Here is a 21,081-nt window from a genome sequence, read left to right on the forward strand (position 1 = left end):
CAAGTGGGGATTTAGAGGGTGCAGGGTGTCCAGGGAGGGACCAGAATGAGCAAAGGCCCAAGCAAGAAACTGTAGGATGTCTTTGGGAAATAAGGTTAAATTATGGTGGAAGATAAGTAATGCTCGAGTGAGTTTATTCTTCACTTAGTAGACAGCAAAAGAAAACACATTGGCCTAGAGATGGTTCGGGTCTCTAAAATGGGTGATTCAAGCTATACTTGAAGAGGATTAATTAACTTAGAATGTAGTTTAGATTGATGGGACAAAAAATTAAACAACAGGCATGTTACAAAGTGAAGGAAAGTTTATTAAAAATCAAGAAAATATGTAAGATTGTACATAAAGAAAATTTCAAGTTTAAGTTCCTCACTATCTCAATAAGCAGGGCTTTTTAAAATTGATGTTTATGGTACAAACTTCTCCACAAAAGCTCATCCGTGAAAAAAATCTTATATTGTCCTCTTGGCCCTATCTTGGCCTCCTCAGAGGGGAGGGTCAGATGGCATCAAAGATGCTGTGCAAGGAATGGGACAGAACCCTTGGAATAAACAAAGTAGGTAGCATTCTCATTCTTCCTTCCCAGACAGTGACACCCTTTGATGGGAAGAGTGAAGGGGTTATGAGACAGGAAAGACATATGGAGATAAAGCAGAGCAGCATTTTTGACTGATGAGCTAGGAGAAGTCAGAAAGGAAAGCAGGTGGCTGCCACTAACAGGTGACCTCATGTTTAAGGGAGAAAGTGCTACATGAGTTTTCTGATCTCTTTCCGTGTTGTTTTGCCCAGTTTACTAGGGGGCAGACAGCCATGGCCCAGGGCCTTCATCCAGAGAAAAGGCCCATACGGTTGGAGCAAGTGGGACAGTATAGGGTGAAAAGAAGCCCCTTTCTTTTCAAAAAAAATATCTGTGCCCCTAAAAATGTCTGTTATACTCCCTTTGGGGGTGAGTTCCCTGCTCTGATGCCCCTCTCAGATGTTCAGAAACATCTACAGCTAGCCCTATGCACTCTGATATCCAAAGGAAGTACAGCTTTTCAGGAGGGTATACAGCTTTTGGACAATCAAGTTTTCTTTGCATCTGCTTATACCTCACCTGTTTGGACTCTGGCTGCTTTTGAAGGCCCGGCAGCTTACTTATGCATTAGCTTAGATTTCTCTACATTCTCCCTTTTTGGAGTTCCAATTCTGCTTCTAAGACTTAAGATGCCAGTCAAGAGGTTAAAATTATTATAATCACCCATGTGTCAAGGGCTGGTGGTTAAGAGTAATAGATAGGAGGCAATAAAAATGAAAGTAAGAAATTTTAGGAAAAACAAATTAAGGAATCGTGAATTTAGGGTCTAATAGGTCTTCAAAACAGATGCTAAATTGTTGAAGGGTGAAGGAGCCGAGAGGGAGTCAAATAGAACAGTACAACCCAGGTGCCAACAGCACTACTCTCCGTAGAAGGTCATGGTCCCAGCTCTGAGACTTATGGCCTCAAAGCAGCAGCAATCAGGCTGGCTGAGGATAGTCAGCCAAGACTGAGACTTCATGTACAAAGTGTGAAAAGCCATAGCTTACATGGGTGTCTCCTCCTAAGACTCCTTCTCCTGTGGATCTCTGCCCCCTGCCCTCCCCAGTCTGACATTCGCTGTCAGCTTTGTGCCATTTCCACAATTCCCTTATTTCTTGAAGCTGAACTGATTCGGTGGGAGGGGGAGTGATCCTCTGGTTTCTCTGAAGTCACATTTGATAGGCCTCTGGGCCGACGTGTGTTCTTCTAGCTCTGAATGCTGAGCAGGGTGAAGAGAAGGGCAGGAGGGGCTCCACATGTCTGGATCAGGAATCTCATTTCTCAGCCTTTCCCCTCGGAGACCTATCTATCTTTCCAAAGCACGAATTGGCTGAAGGTGCGTCCTTCCCCTAGAGCCACCCTGTTCTCCTATTACCTCTCCTTTCTCCTTAATCCATTCACCTTTCTCACTATAAAGAAATCAGTCTGATGGAGGGGACGAAAACTAGATTGAGGGGAAAGAAAGCAAAGAAACCATTAGAGATAGAAAATGTATTTATTATTATGCAAATAGCTGTGCAAACTGGGGCCCTGGCGAGCTGCCAAAGGATTTTCCCAAATATCTTGTGCATCCCTGTATTACACGTACCACATCAGTAGCACATCCAGGAGAACAAAATTAGAATTCAGAAAACAGAGTAGCTCAGAGGCCCACCAGATCCTGATTCCTTTTTGAAATATTCTATTACAGTAGCTTTGAGCAAACATCTTAGCTGGCTGCTGAAGGCTGGATCTGATGCTGAGCCGATTGTTAAGGCACCAGCTGTCCTAAGGAGGAAGATGAGGCCTGTGGATGAAGGATGGCAGCCTTGCTTCTAGGAAAGTAGTAGCTGATAAGGATGGTCAGGGAATATATATTTCATCACTTTAAAAAACTTTAAAAGTTTTTAAAATCAACTTTACTAAACCTACTAAAATCAACTTTACCAAAACCACTAGTTCTTTAGTAATTATTGAAATAACCACTCCAGAAGTAGCATGCCTTAGTTTCTTTTTACCATATCATAAATCTTTCCAATATTGTTAGTACTTATTACTGTAGAATTATCTGATATACTAAAACTCTTCTGATACTGCTTGAATTGTGCAAGTGTATAAAACATAACTTCTCTGCTAAGTTTTTACAGTGGTTTAAATAAACCACCACTGAGTGAATTAATTTTAGTAAGTATCTAAGTAAAAAGATGAAGTTTCTGTATAATTATAGCACTTGGGGGCCAATTCAGCTTCTTCTAGTAATTCTGGACTCAGTACAGTTCAAACAATGCTAACTTATACAGCAAGCAGGTCATTAGAAGAAAATACTAGTCCAGCAAAACTAGATTATATCCTCATGGTCAAAATGAATTTCACACTGCTCCTTAAGAATACATTGAATGGGTTCAGAAATAAAACAGTTCACTTGTTTGTTTGCTTGTTTGTTTATTTTAGTGAACAGAGTGAAGTTCTTAGAATCAGGCCTTGGTCTATGGGCCTGAAGGATCTCCAGAGAATTGATGTGAAAAAGATTCAGTATGTTAGCAAATGGCAATTCTTCAATTAATTCCCCTCTTCATGTATCTTTTAATTTAGCTGTTGGCACCCAGAAATGCTTGGGTATATTTACCTCCTTGGATATATACAGGTTAGAAAATGCTTCTTAGTTTTTTCTCATTGAAGAGGGGTAGACTGAAAAACATGGCAGAAGAAGACTTGGCCTTGGATTAAATAATGACACCAGAAAAATGCAAGACATTTTCCCCTTTTGAGCTGGAAGTGCACACCATCAGGATAACAAAAGGATACATGTAAGTTGGGATGCCTCTTGAGGCCAAGTGTTTCCGAATAAGTCGCTCAGTACCATACCAGTTAAAACCTTTCGTGGCATGTCCAATGCGTGGAAGATGGACACTTGCTGTTAAAAAAAAAAAAAAAAAAAGATCGTGATGTCTTCATTTATCAAATTGATTAATGTGTATAAAATATACATAGGAGATAATAACATATTCTGAGTCACTTCGTGGTTTCCAATGAACAAAATGTATATAATCTTGGTGTGTCCCACTCAAAGCATATGATTATAATGTCAAAAATATTCTGGGGAGGGGTTGTAATAGGGGAAAATTAAATTAATTCTATTGAACACAAGGACCTACAGGCTCTGGAAATAAGTAGGTACTATGGAAATAAAATACGATCAATGATCAAGATGTAATTAAAATAAGCAAAGATTCTTTAACAAGTCAAGGGGACTTCCCTGGTGGCGCAGTGGTTAAGAATCTGCCTGCCAGTGCAGGGGACGTGGGTTTGATACCTGGTTCGGGAAGATCCCACATGGTGCGGAGCAACTAAGCCTGTGTGCCACAACTACTGAGCCTGCGTTCTAGAGCCCTCGAGCCACAACTACTGAGCCCCCATGCCTAGAGCCTGTGCTCCGCAACAAGAGAAGCCGCCGCAATGAGAAGCCCGCGCACCGCAACGAAGGCGTAGCCCCCGCTCGCTGCAACTAGAGAAAGCCCGTGCGCAGCAATGAAGACCCAATGCAGCCAAAAATAATAAAATAAAATAAATTTATTAAAAAAAAAGTCAATCAGTTCAAGAAACTCTGAGACACACTGGGCTTAGAAACAAAATTGAACTCGGGTTTTTGGCAGAGAACTGTCTGCTAATGCGGACTGGGACTCTCCAAGAGGCATTTCACAACTGCATTATGACCAGTTTACTTCATCTCTGGTCCTTTGCTTCCTCATCTGTAAAATGATACAAATACCCAAGTGGATGCAGGCGGTCCACAGAGATAATGGATACAAAAGTGATGTAGAAAGGAAAAGGGCTTTGCAAATACAAGATGGGGAGGTTGTTACTTCTGTGATCTCTCATACTGGGGCTTACCTTTACCATGTATGTTGAATGGGGTCTTGACATTTCTTACCTCCCTTTAAAAATCACATCATATGCTTGGGAACAGAAATTCATCTATCCCTGAGCACAAGTGGAAGAGCTTACCTTTCTTTTTCTTTGCTGCTAAAAATATCTTCTTCAGGCCCTCGTCTAGGGCTGCCATCTTAATGCCAGACAGGACATTGGCGCGATCACGGTGCTGGGCCACAATCAAGGCCAACTAGGAGGAACGATCATTAACTGGGTGGGAGCAGGAGTAGTTTCAAGGGGAGGTGACGGGAGTCAAAGTTCAGCTCTGATAAACTGATGTGGTTTTTTACTTACCAAATCTTGCCCTTCGTTTCTTGACTCTTTATCATCAATAGGAAATAAAAGGACACCTCCCAAACTCAAATCTGAGGTAAAACAAAAGGGAGCAACAGAAAGAACACAAAGTTCACTACAGAATGAGATCCCTGAGGAAGGACTATTCTGAATCCTCCTTATGTCTTGCCTTTTCCAAATCGACTCAGATATGGGTAAGAGTGGCACCCCTGTCTTGTTCCTGATACTAGAAGAAAAGCTTTCAATTCTTGTGGAATATGATGTTAGCTGTGGGTTTGCTGTATACGGCCTTTTATATTATACCGAGGTATGTTCCTTCTATACCCAACCTGCAGAGGGTATGTTATCACGAAAGGATGTTGTATTTTGTCAAATGATTTCTCTGCATCTATTGAGATGATCACTTTTATCTTTCATTCTATTAATGTGGTGCATAACATTTATTGATTTGTGTATGCTGAACCATCTCTATATCCCAGGGAAAATTCCTGCTTGGTCATGGTATGTAATCCTTTTAATGAGTTCCTGAATTAGGTTTGCTAATATTTCATTGAGAATTTTTGCATCAATGTTTACCAGAGATATTGGTCTATAGTTTTGTTTTCTTGTAGTGTCCTTATCTGGCTTTGATATTGGTAATACTGGCCTCATTAGGATGAGTTTGGAAGTGTTCCCTCCTCTTCAATTTTTTGGAAGAGTTTGAGAAGGACTGATGTTAATTCTCCTTTGAATGTTTGGTAGAATTTGCCAGTGAAGCCATCTGGTCCTGGAGTTTCCTGTGTTGGGAGGTTTTTAATTACTGAGTCAATCTCTTTACTCATCATTGATTTGTTCAGACTTTCTAGTTCTTACTGGCTCAGTCTTGGTAGGTTGTAGGTTCTATGAACTTATCCATTTCTTCTAGGTTATCTAATTTGTTGGTGTACAATTATTCATAGTAGTCTCCTATGATTCTATGTATTTCTGTAGGGTCAGTTATAATTTCTTTTCTGGTTTTATTTGAGTCTTCTCTCTTTTTCTTAGTCTTGCTAAAGGTTTATCAATTTTGTTTCTCTTTCTGAAAAACTAGCTCTTAGTTTCATTGACCTTTTGTTTTTCTGGTCTCTATTTCATTTATTTCTGCTCTGAATTTTACGTCCTTTATTCTGCTAACTTTGGGCTTAATTTACTCCTCTTTTCTAATTCCTTGAGGGGTAAAGTTAGGTTGACTATTTGCGATCTTTCTAATTTCTCAATATTTGCATTTATTACTATAAGCTTCCCTCTCAGAACTGTTTTTGCAGCACCCCATAGGTTTTGGTATGTTGTGTTTCCATTTTCATTTTTTTGAAATATTCTTTGATTTCCCTGTTGGTTTCTTCTTTGACCCATTGGTTGTTCAAGAGTGTGTTGTTTAGTTTCCACACACTTGTAGATTTTCCAGCTTTCCTCGTTTTATTTCTAGTTTCATACCATTGTGAACAGAAAAGATACTTGGTATGATTTCAATTGTCTTATTTTGCTAAGACTTGTTTTTTGCTCTATCATCATATGATCTCTCCTTGAAAATGTTCCACATGCACTTAAGAAGAATGTGTATTCTGCTGCTGTTGGATGGAATGTTCTATAGATGCCTGTTAGGTCCACTTGGTCAAATGTTTGGTTCAAGCCCATCATTTCCTTGTTGATTTTGTCTGGATGATTTACGTATCACTGAGAGTGGAGTATTGAAGTCCCCTATTATTATTGTATTGTTGTCTATTTCTCCCTTCATATCTATTAATATTTGCTTAATGTATTTAGGTACACAGATGTTACATGCATATATGTTTACAACTGTTATATCTTCTTGATGAATTGATCCCTATATCATTATATAACGACCCCTTTGTTTCTTATTACCATTTTTGGCTTAGAGTCTATTTTGTCTGATATAAATATAGCTACTTCCACTTTCTTTTAGTTTCCACTTGCATGGAATATATTTTTCCATCTCTTCACTTTGAGTCTACATGTGTCTTTAAGGCCCAAGTGGGTCTCTTATAGGCAGTATACAGTTGGGTCTTGTTATTTTTATCCATCTAGCCACTCTGTGCCTTTTGATTGATGAATTCAATCCATTTGGATTTTATTTATTTATTTATGGCTGTGCTGGGCCTTCATTGCTGCACGTGGGCTTTCTCTAGTTGTGGCGAGTGGGGGCTACTCTTCACTGTGGTGCATGGGCTTCTCATTTAGGTGGCTTCTCTTGTTGTGAAGCACGGGCTCTAGGCACACGGGCTCAGTAGTTGTGGCACAGGGGCTTAGTTGCTCCGCAGCATGTGGGATCTTCCCGGACCACGGCTCGAACCCGTGTCCCCTGCATTGGCAGGCGGATTCTTAACCACTGCGCCACCAGGGAAGTCCCCAATCCATTTACATTTAGAGTAATTATATGTAAGGACTTCCTAATGTCATCTTGTGCTTTCCAGTGGTTTTGTATTTCCATTGTTTCTCTTTCCCTCTGTTTTCTGCCTGCCTTTGTAAATTGGTTATTTTTTGTGGTGGTATACTCTGGTTCCCCTTTCTCTGTGTTTTGTGGATCTGCTCTAGGTTTTTGCTTTGTGGTTACTATGGCACTTACATGAAACATAGACAGAACAGTGTTCAATTGCCTATAAAAGCTCCACCCTTTTACTCCTCCCTTTTATATTATACATGTCACAATTTACCTCTTTTTATGTTTTTATATTATTCATTAGCAATTTATAGTAGCTATAGTTATTTTTACTACTCTTCTCCTTTAACCTTTACATTAGAGTTGAGTGGTTAACACACCATCCGAACACTGAGTTAGTTTTCTAAATCTGACTCTATATATTTTACCTTTACCAGTGTGTTGTGTACTTTCATATGTGTTCATGTCACTGATTAGTGTCTTTTCATTTTGGCTTGAAGAACTCCTTTCAGCATTTCTTGCAAAGCAGGTCTAGTGGTGGTGAATTCCCTCAGCTTTTGTTTGCCTAGGAAAGCCTTTATTTCTCCTTCATACCCAATAGATAACTTTGCTGGTAAAGTATTCTTGGCTGGAAATTTTGATCTTTCAACACTTTGAATATGTCATTCCACTCTCACGACCTGTAGTTTCTGCTAGGAAATCTGCTGATAGCCTAATAGGGGTTCCTTTGTAGGTTACATTCTTCTTTTCCCTGGTTTCTTTTAAGATTCTTTATCATTGATTTTTGACAGTTTCATTATAATGTGTCTTGGAGAAGGTCTTCTTGCATTGAGATTACAGGGTGATCTATTAGCTTCATGGACATGTATGTCCAAATCTTTCCCCAGGTTTGGAAAGTTCTCAGCTATTATTTCTTAAAATAAACTCTTTGTCCCCTTCTCCTTCTAGAAGCCCAATTATTTTGATATTTGTGTTTTCTTGTTTCAATCTCATAACTCACATAGGCTTGCTTCGTTCTTTTAAAATTTCTGTTCTTTCATCTCTTCTGTGTTATTTCAAAATTCCTATCTCCTGAAGTCACTTATTCTTTCTTCCATATGGTCTCCCCTGCTATAGCTGCCCTCTATTGCATTCTTCATCTCATCCACTGACTTATTCAGCTCTACAATTTGTTTGGTTTTTTAAAATTTCAATCTCTTTGAAAGGAAGTCATTATGTTAACATATTTTATTCCTAATTTTACTGAGTTGCCTGAGTCTTCTTGTAAAATTCATTGAGTTTCTTTATAACTGCTATTCTGAATTCTTTGAGTTAGATCATAATATTCTGTGCCTTTGAGCATGGTTGCTGGAGAACTGTCATTTTCTTTTTGTGATGCCGTATTTCCTTGATTTTTCATATTCCTGGTACATGCTGGTGCTTTTGAATCTGAAGTAGCAGATACGTCCTAAACTCTGTGCTCATTACCTTCAGCAGATGGGGTATTCTGTTCTATGGTTTTGGTATTATCTCAGTTTTTCCTATGTGTTTGTGCTCCACTCTTCTTGCTCTGTCTTGTGGCCAAATTTTTAAGCTTTTGTGTCTTCTCTGATTCCTACAATTCACCAGGTTGGCTGCACACCTTTTTTCCCCAGAAGGTGGCGCTATAACTCTAGTTTGTGGTTTCTTCCTTGCCCATCGACAGGACCTGTTTTGAGTGGGCTCCTGGTCTAGCAGAGCTCGCTCTCATGGACACACTGCAGAGCAAGCACAGGGAGCCAGCAGCAGAGTTTGGGGGAGGTGTGGGTTTAACACTTGGTGCATTGGGAGTGCCCACACACCTGGTAGGGAGATCCCCAGGGTGGTACCCCCAGGGGTCCCTGAGTGAACTTCCTACTGAGCACATGTCTTTGACACCATTTGAAATTCTTATCTGCCTCTTTCCCAATATCCTTCCTTCCCACAGTTGTGGAGCTCCCACCTTAGAACTCCAGATGCCAGCGGAGAGAAACAGGTTTTTCCAGCTGTGTTCCACCTGACGAGGGTAGCTGGGTGCCTCTGCCAGAAAAATCAGCCCCTTGAAGTGTTTCCTTGGGGGGAGGGTTGATGCTGGGAAAGTTTCTCTTACCACCTCTGCTGCAAGCAAACTCATATTTTTCTTTTTCTCCAATGGTGTGCCAGAGTCTCCCTTCAGGAAGGCTGGACTTCTGCAAGTTCTGTGTGTGAGTACCTGCCCAGGGCAGCACTCACCTGATTTTTGCCCTACAGCAGTGAGAGGGGTCTAGGCAGTTTTGCTGGCTCCATTGGTTCCTTGCCTGTATGGAGGTTTGTCTGTCTCTTACCAGTTGCAGTGGTGGGTGAGTCTCCTCTTGGGTCTCCCAAAAGACCCACCAAAGCACCTTTGTTCATGTATAGATGTCTAAACCATTGGTTAAAAAGGGAGATTAAAGAAGGAATGTCTTATGCAACCATGTCACCCCCTTCACTCCTGAATTTTTATGATCTCCTAATTCAATGCCTCTCAAACGCTGCCTACAAAGTACTCCTGTAGGCATTGGAGAGTGAATGCAAAACCCAGAGGCATCCGGGCTGGGAGGGGGTGGGGCACTATGAACGTAAAATTCCTTTACAAGAGTCTTATGTTTGTCTTAAACTATTCAAATATTGTATTCTACCATACTTACATATTTGTATTTGTATATTTTCCTACCTCATCCAAAGCAAATCAAATTCTCTAGAGAAACGTGCTAATTTAATTCTATGGCTTTGCATACTCCCAATTTTTTTTTTTTTGGCCTACTCCAGTTTGAACCTTTTGTCCTCTCAATCCATCCTGCATACCCCAATTGTTCAAGTCATTCTAAAATATTTGCTCTGCTATGCCATTCTTCTACTCAAATCTCCCATATCTAGCCACTAGCCATTGGATAAGGTCCTGCCTAGAACGGCATCTCCCTGGACAAGTCATGTACGGTCTTCTATAATGTGGCCCAAATCTCTCTTCTTTAAAATCTAACTCTCCTCTATTCCTCAGCCTAAACCCTCTATTCCAGCCTGTCTGACCTACACAACATTCCCCAAAAACATTCGCTGTGTAGCTGCAGGGATCATTCAATACCCCATACTGGGAACGGTGGAGTTACAGGGATACCAAAAAGAATGGGACATGGTTATGGACTCTCCTGCCCTTTCTGTCCACCTATTTAAATTCAACCCAACCCACCCTTCCAGGCCTAAGAGAACTTTCACCACTTTCCATGAAGCCCTCCCTGATAATTCAAGCCCACTTTTCATCTACCCTGCTCTACCTTATTTCAATCCTTCTTCAGAAAACAGTGCCCACTCCCATCTCTGTTTCCTTACTGACCACTTATGCCTTAACATTGTGCAACCAGGTTTTACTCTTCACACTCTCTTCCAAGTGCTCCAAGGTCATGTGACTGCCCTTGGGGCAAATCCAATGGCCTTTTCCCAATGCTCATCCTCACTTCAGTGTCTGGCACTACAGACCACTTCTTGACATCTCTCCTCCCTTGTACCTCAAAACACTACATTCTCAAGGTTCTCTTATTTTTCTGACAATTCCTTCTTTCTCCCCTTCTTGCCTCTGCTCCTAAACGGAGGTGTTTTCCATGCTCTATTGTCTGCCCTCCCGTTCCTCATCCAAATGGGAACTTCTCAGCCTGCATCTTTAACTCCGACCTCCTCCTGAATTCTCTCCTTTTCCAGCTGCCCAATCAATATCTAGATCTGGGTTAATTATTTCACACATATTAAACCCTGTAATATGTAATCTGTTTTAGTAGAAAGAGTATTCACTCTAAGTCCTTACATCACCTTCTACCCTGGAGAAGTGAGCAGAAGAATTAGGAAAAAACCAATCTCTAAGAAATGTGAAGAGCCCTCCTCTATTGGGCAAGATCCTTTATTTCCTACGGAACTTGAGAGGCTAATCACAATAATCACTTTACTCCTCTTGCCACTTTGTGATCTCCACACATAACAGGAGGTGCCCTGGCCCCTCCCTATGCCAAGGGGGAATACCGTTCAGCTTCCAAGTTCCCCTGCCCCGCACAGCTCTATACTTCTGCCTCCAGGGAGTGTTACTTCATAATACAACCTCCTTCCCTTCAGCACCCAGGTCTTGTTAGCACTTCAATGGTATGTCTCAGTTCTCTCCCACAGGAGTCTGACATTTTCAGGAGATATTCCCTCAAGAAGATGGAGTGAATTGGGTAAACAATGAAATGATCTTCAAGCCAACACTTTAACATGCATGCAGGGATTGACATTTATCAAAGTACTTGCACATTCATTCATTATCCTCATTATAGTCCCATGCGGTGGGTGGAATAAGTATTATTCACAAATTACAAATGAGAAAACAGATACAGGGAGGGGAAGGGATTGCCTCAAAGTCACATATCAACTAGCTAACTGATGACAGAATTCGGACTCCAACCAGCTCTTCCCGACTCCTCATCTAGTGCTTTTTAACACACCTAATACTTGTCCTGAGTGTCCTCTCCCCTCTTCTCCCATCCCTAACCCTTCTCTCTGCTTTGTTTCTTACCTTTCATTTTCCCAGCCAGCTCATATATTTTTCTTGGCCCAGCAGATCTTTTTTCCAGAGCTGTGAATAAACCACCTCTGCCCCAGCGGCCAGAGTCATCTGATAGAAGAAAGAGAAAATTTTCTTCTATAGGAGGCAAAATCCAGTCCACAATTTAAAAAAACAAAGGTACACCGAAGAGACTTGTAGAAGAATGATTTTTCAAAGAGCAGAAGAAACTAATCTCCTGCACATATTATACACTGGACTTCTCAAATATGTTTAGGTTTTCTGGAATATACTTGGCCATCATAACAGAAAAGCATCAAAAAAATTAGTGTTCTGAAAGAGCAGAATCTCTGCAGTACTTCTGTAATTCCTGGGAGATGGCTGAGGAAAGATGCAGAGCAGACGTAATACAACAGCACACAACTCCCATTTTACAGGTAAGAAAGTGGAAAGGTTAAATGACTTATTCAAGCTGGTACTAACACAGCTAGTTAGTACCTGGTATTTACAGTCATTCATTCTTTCAATCATACTATAAATATTTGTTAGTATTACATATCAAGAACTGTTTTAGGCACTAGGGTTACAGCAGTGGACAAAAAAAAAATCCCTACTCCCATGAAGCTATTTTCTAGTTCAGTGAAACAAATAAGCAAATACATAGGCAATATGTCAGGTGGTGATGTATCATCAAGTAAAATAAGGTAAAAAAGTGGATTGAGAAGAATAGAGGGGTGAGGATGGGGTCTGGGCAATCAAGAGAGACCTCTCTGAGATGCAGACATTTGAACAATGCTTGATGTGGCGAAGTGGAGAAAGAGGGCTCCACACAGAGGAAGTAAAAAGTACAAAGGTCATGAGGGAAGAACATGCTTGGAGTTTTGAAAGGATTCCTTTGTCTTATAGATGTTACCTCCTTGTACTCTCTTAAAAACCTTGTGCAGAGAACAGGGCAGATCTTATACCATTATACAGATAAGGAAGTTGAGGCCCAGAGAGGCTGGGCTGCTCAACCAGATAAACAAGAGGGACAGGAGTCAAATCCCAGTCTCCTGGTTCTAAAATTCACTCTTTTTGACCACACAAGACTACACTGGGGCCATTAATCACCCCTAAATCAGGGTTCTGCCTCATCTTCCCCAGACCTTGGTACCATAAAGACTCAGTCCCCACCACTTCTACCTACCTACGCAGTGCACGATGACAGCATCCTCCGCCCCAGCCTGTGGGTGGGTGACATCACCGCTTACATACTTGATGGAGGTCGAGTCTGGGTCCTGATAATCCAGTTGGGCAGAGCGCTCATCTTCCCAGTCCTCCAGGTCCTCTGGTTCGCTCTCCTTGGAAGGCAGGCAGAAGGACTGGTAATCGTTGGACTCCCACCAGGCCATCCTTCAACAGGCCAGAGAGGAAAGGAAATTAACTGGGCTTATCACAATTTCCCTTGGGGCACATCTTGTCCTGCTATTCACAAACAGTAAGTGGCAAGTGGAGATGCAATTAGAAAAACTCACCCTGTTTTCTGCCTATTTGTAAATAAACAAGAAGCCTTACTGATTAGCCTAACTGCCTCCTGACTACACTTCAAAAATGAGCAGCCACCGGATGTCACTGTTTTTAAGAACATGTGACTAAAAGGGAATGTTCAAGTAAACTACTCTCATTAGGCAGCTGAAATAAAATCCTAAAATTTTCTAGCTTCAACTGAATGCATCTTCTCTGCCTTAGGCACTCAGGGCTGTTCTCTTAAGTAGACTAACTGTTAAGGTTAAAGTTTAATCTTTAAAAATGTATTCTATTACCAGTAGGAACTACCAGCTTTACAGACATTTTCTGCAATTGTAAAGTGATGGTCAACTGTGGACTCACTATGCAATAGTGATTCCTTTACCAACTGGGACCCTCAGCTTTAGTAATAATACAATCGAATAACACATACGTACTTTTTCTTATGTTCTGCTTCTTCCTTTTTCCTCTTCTTCTCCTCTAATAGTTTCTTTCTCTTGGCTGCTGCTTCTTGTCTTTTCTTCCTCCTGTCCTCCAGCTCTTCTGGGCTCAGAATCCGCTTCCTTTTGGTAGACCCCTCCACAAGGCCTGGGATGAGAACCTGTAGGAAGAACAAGCTCCATAACCAAGAAAGTTGGGGGCTACCTGTTCCTTCACGAGTTTCATTCATCCCTAAAACACACTCTGAACAGAGGCAACGTGCTTAATATTTCACAAGACATTGCCTCTCCACGCCACCTTGGGTGGTGGGAAGTGGTAGCAAGACACTTCAATTAATACATCTTGTAGGCATGGTAACCAGGATACTGTGCTCTAAACTCAACCAAAGCACTGCCATGGTTAGTATAGCAATACATCATTTTGATTAATTTCATTAGGAATAAGGTACTTCAGAAAATAACTTTTTTAAAAAATTGAAGGCATACCCTGCAAGATGCTATTTTAGGTTTAACCATTTTTAATGGAAATCTTCCTCAATGTATTACATCATTCTGTCTTAAACAGAGTATTTCAACATCATGATTATCTTAACGATAACTAGCATTTAATGAGCACAGATTAAGTGCCAAATACTGTGGACATTACATACATCATTTATGATTGCCATCCTCTCTTAATGACATAGGGTCATGATTGTCAGCAGCAGGGTATGGTATTTTGGTGTAATACAGTGATCCCTTCAGGGGTGGCTTAGATAGACAAGGCTGCTAACACCTGCATTAAATGGTAAAATATACCCTCCTTGCTATTATTTTTATGCCAACCTCTTACACAGCTTTTATACTAGGGTACAGTCAATGATACTTGTATTTCAACAAACACTTACACACTTATTTCTTAACCAATCACTCCCAGCATCATTTTTTGTTCTCTTAGGATGAACGTTTGAAAGAATTTATCCTTACATAAATTAATAGTTCTTACACTGCCTTTATTTCGGAGTAACCGGCCCTCTTGACTAGTCTTCTCCAAAAGGGTTTTCTCAAGATTCACCAGTTGCTCAAATGATTTTCTGTCTTCTTTACTAGGCTCCTTAGAATAATCTTTACCTTCAAATAAGTACATGTGGTTTTCTAAAAACATAAAACACAGAGAGAAATGTTAGATACTAAAGAAAAATAGATTGATTCTAGTCAAAGCAATAACCAGGGCGAACAAAAGAGCACCCTGTATTCTAAACGGGCTAAGACTAGCTTGTGATGAAGGTACTAGATTTCTGATCTCACTAATGCTGATGGGTTTGGGATCCACATGGGGATCTAGTGTATTTACTTTTCAAAGGAGAGAGCACGGCTAAAGCCCTTTTGGTCCATCTCTAGATGGTCTGTGAGTCTCTGCTGGATGCCTCCACCCTGCTGAGTTCTGGAACACTCATCACTCGTTCATTCCACACTACTCCCCAGCATAAATCTCACTGACATTAAGATTATCTAATAAAGGTAACCAAGAGCATATTTTTAAAATTCCAAACACACCTTTAACACTCAACTTTTTCCCCCCTTTGCTGTAATATTAAAAGGAACAAATAGAAAATCTAGGAGGGAATAAAGAAGCACAAAAACTATCCCTTAGATTTACAATATTCTTTGTAGATCTCATGAAGCACCTTCATGAGCCTCACCACAGTTCTGATATAACTAACCCCACTTAAGAAAGGGAAAACTGAGGCTCAGACAGTGATCAAGAGACTCCCCAGTTCTCATTGCTAATAAGTGAAGAAGGCAGGATTTTCTGACTCTAAGGCCAGTGTGCTCTTTTCAGTACATTACTGTTCTCTATAGAAGGATGGAAAGGTAACAGGCCAGCAAATAACAATTACAGTAACAACAATAATGGTGACAGTGTAAACTTGAATAGCATTTTATGCTATGTGTTTTGCAACTGTGTAAAAGAGTAAAGCAGATACTAATAGCACCGTTTTACAGATGAGGACACAAAGGCTCAAAGAGGTTGGGTGATGTGCCAAGATCATGAATCACATGATAAAGAGAAATCATAACAAGCCAAGACTAGCAACCAGAGAGAGGTGAGACAATGATTCTAAAGTGAAACATATTTAATAGCACATGTTACCAAAAATGTATTTTCACAGCATTATAAAATCAGCTGTAAGTATGCTTTCCCCAGAGAGCAGGAAAGCAAAACATTTTCATTCTCAAGAGATCAACTGCTTCACACTTCTACCCAAATCCAACCAGCTGTAATTCTAATTGGCATTTGCTAATTAAATCAGCAGGGGGCTTTCAATGAGGTGCTCTATCAACAAGTGGAAAAAAAAAATAAAGAGCCGAGAAGTGTAAAATATCAACATATGTATCTTCATGCAATTCTCAACTTACGAACGTGATTTAAAAAAAAAAAAAGCCTGGCATTCAAGATAAAGCCACCCTGTTTTCTATTTAATTTTGACAGGGGATGCTGTAATCACTAGTCTTTCATATTTATTTGTATTCTTTTAACCATGCTATCTGTCTTCAGTCTGCAGCCCAGAGAAGTTTGGAGACCACAGGCTTAGACACTTATCTATAGCCTGCCAATGGAACCATCTACCACAGAGTGAACTCTATACTCACTGATCAAAGACAAAATTCCAAATTTTAATACAACTGGGAAATCTTTTCTGGCAGCTGGACTGCCTGAAAAAAAATATATTTCTCAGTCCAACTGCCAAAAAAATTGTAATTATCTTTCTGGAAAACAGTGAAATTTTATTTTGTTCTACTAAACGTTAGGAAAATAGGCTGAAATTAATCTAGATGAGTGCAGAAATGGGTGCAAGCTTCAGTACTTAATGTAATCAAAATGCAACTTAAAAATAGGACCACATACATCTATTTCTTCTCCCACCTAAAATAACTACATGGCAGTAAAGGGATTTTAAAAAGATATATGAGACGACAGTGGATGAAAAGGTCAATAACTCTTTAGAAAATAGAAGTGGCTAGAGGGATGATAACAGAGTGAAAAGAACAGTGGAAGCAAAACACAGGTGCCTAATCAAGGGGTGATTATAAGCACACAGGCCTTTTCAATCCCCCAAAAGCTTAGAACTTACCATGGATGAGGAACTGCAGGGTGGGGGAACTGAGAGAAAATCTGCACACCAAATACAGGAGTGCCCTGAACCCCTTTACTCAGGTTGTCTCCTCAATCTGAGCAAACAGGTTATTCCGTCCCTTACCCACCTCTTCCAAGAAAGATATTAAAGGATTCGTCTCTGGAGAAATGGAGTTGCCCAGAGAAAAGACTTCAAATACAGACGTCTGGGAAGGTCTCCTTCAATGTGAAAGCCAGCTCACCAACCAGTGATGCTGGAATAAGCCCCGGGAGTCCATATACCTGCTCAGGCCAGAGCTGCCCATCAGCTTTGGCATTTCACCAGCACATGTGAACAGACAGCCAGAGCACACCAGGTATTTCAGGAAAACTACCAACAAGGACAAGACAAACTTTTTAAAAAGAAGGAGAAGCAATCAGAGAAAAGAGAGACAACACAGGGAGTGGAGGAATACTTTGTTAAAAGCTACAATAAATATTCTCTGTGGAATACTTTTTAAAAGCTACAATAAATGTCCTCAGAGAGGATGTTATATCCCTGGAATGAGAACAAGACAGATTTAAAACAACAGCAAGCAGAGAATAAGAAAGAGTTCTTGAAGCATAAAAATGGGATGCTAATATTAAAAAATTTAAAAGCTAAACTACGAGGAAAGTCAAAGAGCAGTGTCTTGTAGAATCACGCCAGCTGCTGACATTCCAATCTCCCCAAACATCCTATAAAAACCATACAGAACAACAGGGATAACAAAACCACCCTGAACCCACGCCTACTACAAAACTAGGAGGCAGAGAGTACTACAAACTTCAATTCGCACGTAGGTAGAGAAAGGAACATCTCAAATCAGCTGAGTTGGCTCCCAAGCCCACACTAGAGTAGAGAGTCAGGCAGAGACCGCCTAGAAAAGAGGCAGCAGGGTTCTAGCAACGTCAGACACAGACCAAATTTATCCCACACGAGGAGGACACACCCCAAATGGGAAAATAATGAGGAAAGGTCTGAGACCTGGCAGATCAGAGCAGCGGCTACTAAGGAATTGAAAGGAAGGAACTAGAAAGTAGTTGCAGCTTACAATTTGGGAAGGCACTGCTTCTGGGGGAAAGAGACAACTTAGAAGGGGAAGACGTGCTTTGACAGTTCGGTGGCAAAGGGAAAGAAGGAAGCAAGTGATGGAAATTCAGGGTCCTACAGAAACAAAAGAGAATCACAAAACCAGAAGTCATGCCAGACCACTCTCCACCCAATAAAAGGAAGCAGTGTCGGGTAAAGAAACTGCCCTTCTCTGTATGAATGGAATAAGGTACTCTTGAATTAAGAAGCCTAGGAAGACTATCAGACCTCTCACCCCAGTCCACACTGAATCTCTGTTGCCACTGGTACGGGAAAATAAAGTCATTTCAAAATAACCCTAAGACAACAGGGAACATCCTTACAAAGCTGCTATGTGAAAAAAAAAATTTCAAATCAGAAATTAAAATACTATAGAAATAGAAATGGACAAAAGACAAATGTTGACCCAAATCAGAAAAAAAAAAGACAAGATCATCTCATGATCATATATATTGCTTCACTAGAAAAATTAAAGTTAACGGTACCTCACTTCACAGAGCAGTGAAATGAAAAATAGGTATAAGGCACATAAGTTCACACTTAATGCTCAACTGGTGTTAACTATAACTTAAAAAATAACTCATTCTACTATTCAGAAAAGGGATCACTATGTGCAGCACCATACTAAGGACAGAAGGATTTACTAATAAACAAAGGAGAAGATGCTTGCAATCAGGGAGGAAAAAACACAAATTAAAATCCTTGAGATTGATACTACCATAAGCATTAGTATCATCAATTTGGTTCAAAGTTCAGATACAAGGGAACAGCCAGACAATTTCCAATCAGCCTAGGAAGAGTTCTTGAACCATGTTAAGTCTTAAACAGTGTGCCCAGGATGAGAACAGGGCTGGGCAGGAAAAGGATGTCCCAGGAGCAGTATCCAGGACTTTCCCTGGGGACCCATCTCACTCATGTTCTAGCCTGGGGGCACCGTGCCATTGGCTCTGCTCTCACCCCCCACTTACTTCCTTCCTCTTGTTCTCTGCTTCTTTCTTCTGCTGTCGGCAGGGCACCAGAGATCCACTGGCCATCTTTTGTTTCTCCCAGGATAGACTCCAGGTCTATTTCATCCATGGTGCTCCCCTCAGAGGACAGCAGTTTATCCAAACCGAATTTGAGTATCTCACTCAACTTGAATGAAGAAAACAAAAAGTCCAGTTGGCCCTCATGAAAACAAACATTGGATATCAGTGATTTGCAAAGTGGCTTAACGACACCAGGCGCATGCCTTCCCTGATGGTCAGCCTTCCTTCTCTCCCCATGACAGATGACACCAATGGGGCTCTTCTGTAGTTGGATGATGGGTAAGCAGAGAGTGATAAATGATAGTCAGAGATGCTGACTTCGACAATTCTCAATAAACAAAAAATCTGAGCCTCCAATTTTTTTTTTTTTTTGAATAACAGCCATTTCCTGCATTATCTTAGCACTTCTTATGGAGTCTTTTTCACAGGCTTTAGCTTTCCTGGCTTTAGCTTCCTACTTCCAACTCTGTACTTCCCTAAGTGATAACTAACTCTGAGACTCTGAACCAAGCCGCAGTCACATCTTGGCTCATTTGCACCTTGTCCCTTTGGACTGGGTCAGTTATCTCCAGATGGTGTATTTTGTGAGTAACTTGGAAATCTTAATGTATTCTGTATCAGCTTGAAAAAAATTTAGACAGCTCACCTAAGCATCAAACAAACCTGGATACACTGATCTTTAACCTGGATATATATAGCAAGGCGACTGACACCAAAAATAGAAGAAAGCCAACTATTTATGAAAAAGACTGGTCTGTCCTGGGACACTCCCTTCAGTCTACCTTATATTTATGCTTTCCCTTGTGATGTGTCTCAGTCACCAAGGGACTACATGTGTTTTTAGAGAAGCAATATATTACAGTAATTAACGGCAAGGGCATGTGCTTGGAAGTTAGAAAGTACTTGGATTGGCGTCCTAATAAATGAATGTCCTAGGGCAAATTATTTAAAATAGGAATAAAGAGAGTGCCTACCTCATTCTCGTTATTCATATTCACGGAAACAATTGGAAAGAAGCACTTCATATGATACTTAGCACACAGTTAAGCGTTCAATAAATGTTCACTACATCTGCATCTGCCTCTCTCTGTTTCTGTTATGTTCCTCCTGCAGGATAACAAACCTTCTTCCTTCCTTGAGGACTTCAGGATCCTATACTTCTTAAATTTACTAAACAACAGTTACATCTTTTAGTATTGGATTCTTTTTATTTTACAAACAAACCCTGCTTTCTTCTGAGACAAGGGCATTGGGTTGTTACCTTTGCTTTTGGCAACCAAAGAGATAACTTGCAGAGTCTTGGTAGGGAAGAGAGAAATCAGACATTAAACCAGAACGTAACCTTCCGATAACCACGAGCTGGGCAAGATTCCGAGAGAGCCCCTCTCAAACAGCCAGGGGTCTATGTTCCCACTAGTATTTGGCCCACGGCACAGAGGCATGTCTACTCAATCACATGGACATGTCCAGCAGCCTGCATCACAGGGACACCCCAACTGAATCCCCTGAGCTCCTCCCGCACTGGGAGAGAGTTCAAACTTCTCACTGACAACCCCTCCTCCTCCCACACCCAGAATGTGGGCACTCCAAGGCTCCGCCATCTATTCCCACCACCAGACCCAATGCTGAACTTGTCACTCTCAAGTTTCTATGGGAGAACTCGTGCATGGAGAACTATATTTAAGAGTCTCTGCAGTCTGCCCCTACCTCTCTCTCAAGCTTTCATCTTACATTTGTAATTGCCTTTTGGATAATGTGAAAAAAATACGTACAGCCGGCCCCGCCACCAGCATGGATAAGCGTGCACACATCAATTGGGAACCAAAGGAAGAACAGAGAAAGAAAAAAAACACACTTTGCACCTTGAGACAAACAAAAATCAAACAAGTAAATGCATAAAACCCAGGGATACTTTCTAGTTCTAGACCTAAAATAAAAGAAACCTTGAGCCTTTCCTGTAAGTTACTGACTCACTAACAAAACCAATGTGAGCCCTGTCTTTTGCAAAGCTGATGTGTAACGATATGCACTGGTCTTTGTGGATATGATAGCCATGTGAGAAAATGTTTTTTTAACATTTTTTAACATTAATGTTTACAGACTAACTGTAAACTGGGTAATTCTGCTTATAATAGTGTTTAACTTTTTTTTCCTTTAAATACT

General features: G+C 40.7%; 1 protein-coding gene across 1 annotated transcript in view; it reads right to left on the bottom strand.

Moving 5' to 3' along the window:
* Positions 1 to 2,032: 2,032 nt before the first annotated feature.
* Positions 2,033 to 21,081, bottom strand: part of CHD1L (chromodomain helicase DNA binding protein 1 like) — a 52,466-nt gene continuing 33,417 nt past the window's right edge. Inside the window, exons 15-23 of the mRNA XM_061186082.1 lie at positions 18,859 to 19,024; positions 14,647 to 14,795; positions 13,659 to 13,822; positions 12,902 to 13,107; positions 11,728 to 11,826; positions 4,760 to 4,830; positions 4,541 to 4,655; positions 3,341 to 3,449; positions 2,033 to 2,385 (exon numbers count right to left, since the gene is read on the bottom strand). Coding sequence (XP_061042065.1) covers positions 2,307 to 2,385; positions 3,341 to 3,449; positions 4,541 to 4,655; positions 4,760 to 4,830; positions 11,728 to 11,826; positions 12,902 to 13,107; positions 13,659 to 13,822; positions 14,647 to 14,795; positions 18,859 to 19,024 — 1,158 coding nt within the window. The 3' untranslated portion in view covers positions 2,033 to 2,306. The remainder of the gene's footprint in view (positions 2,386 to 3,340; positions 3,450 to 4,540; positions 4,656 to 4,759; positions 4,831 to 11,727; positions 11,827 to 12,901; positions 13,108 to 13,658; positions 13,823 to 14,646; positions 14,796 to 18,858; positions 19,025 to 21,081) is intronic.

Source organism: Eubalaena glacialis, chromosome 3, assembly GCF_028564815.1.
Source record: "Eubalaena glacialis isolate mEubGla1 chromosome 3, mEubGla1.1.hap2.+ XY, whole genome shotgun sequence".
Lineage (NCBI taxonomy): Eukaryota > Metazoa > Chordata > Mammalia > Artiodactyla > Balaenidae > Eubalaena > Eubalaena glacialis.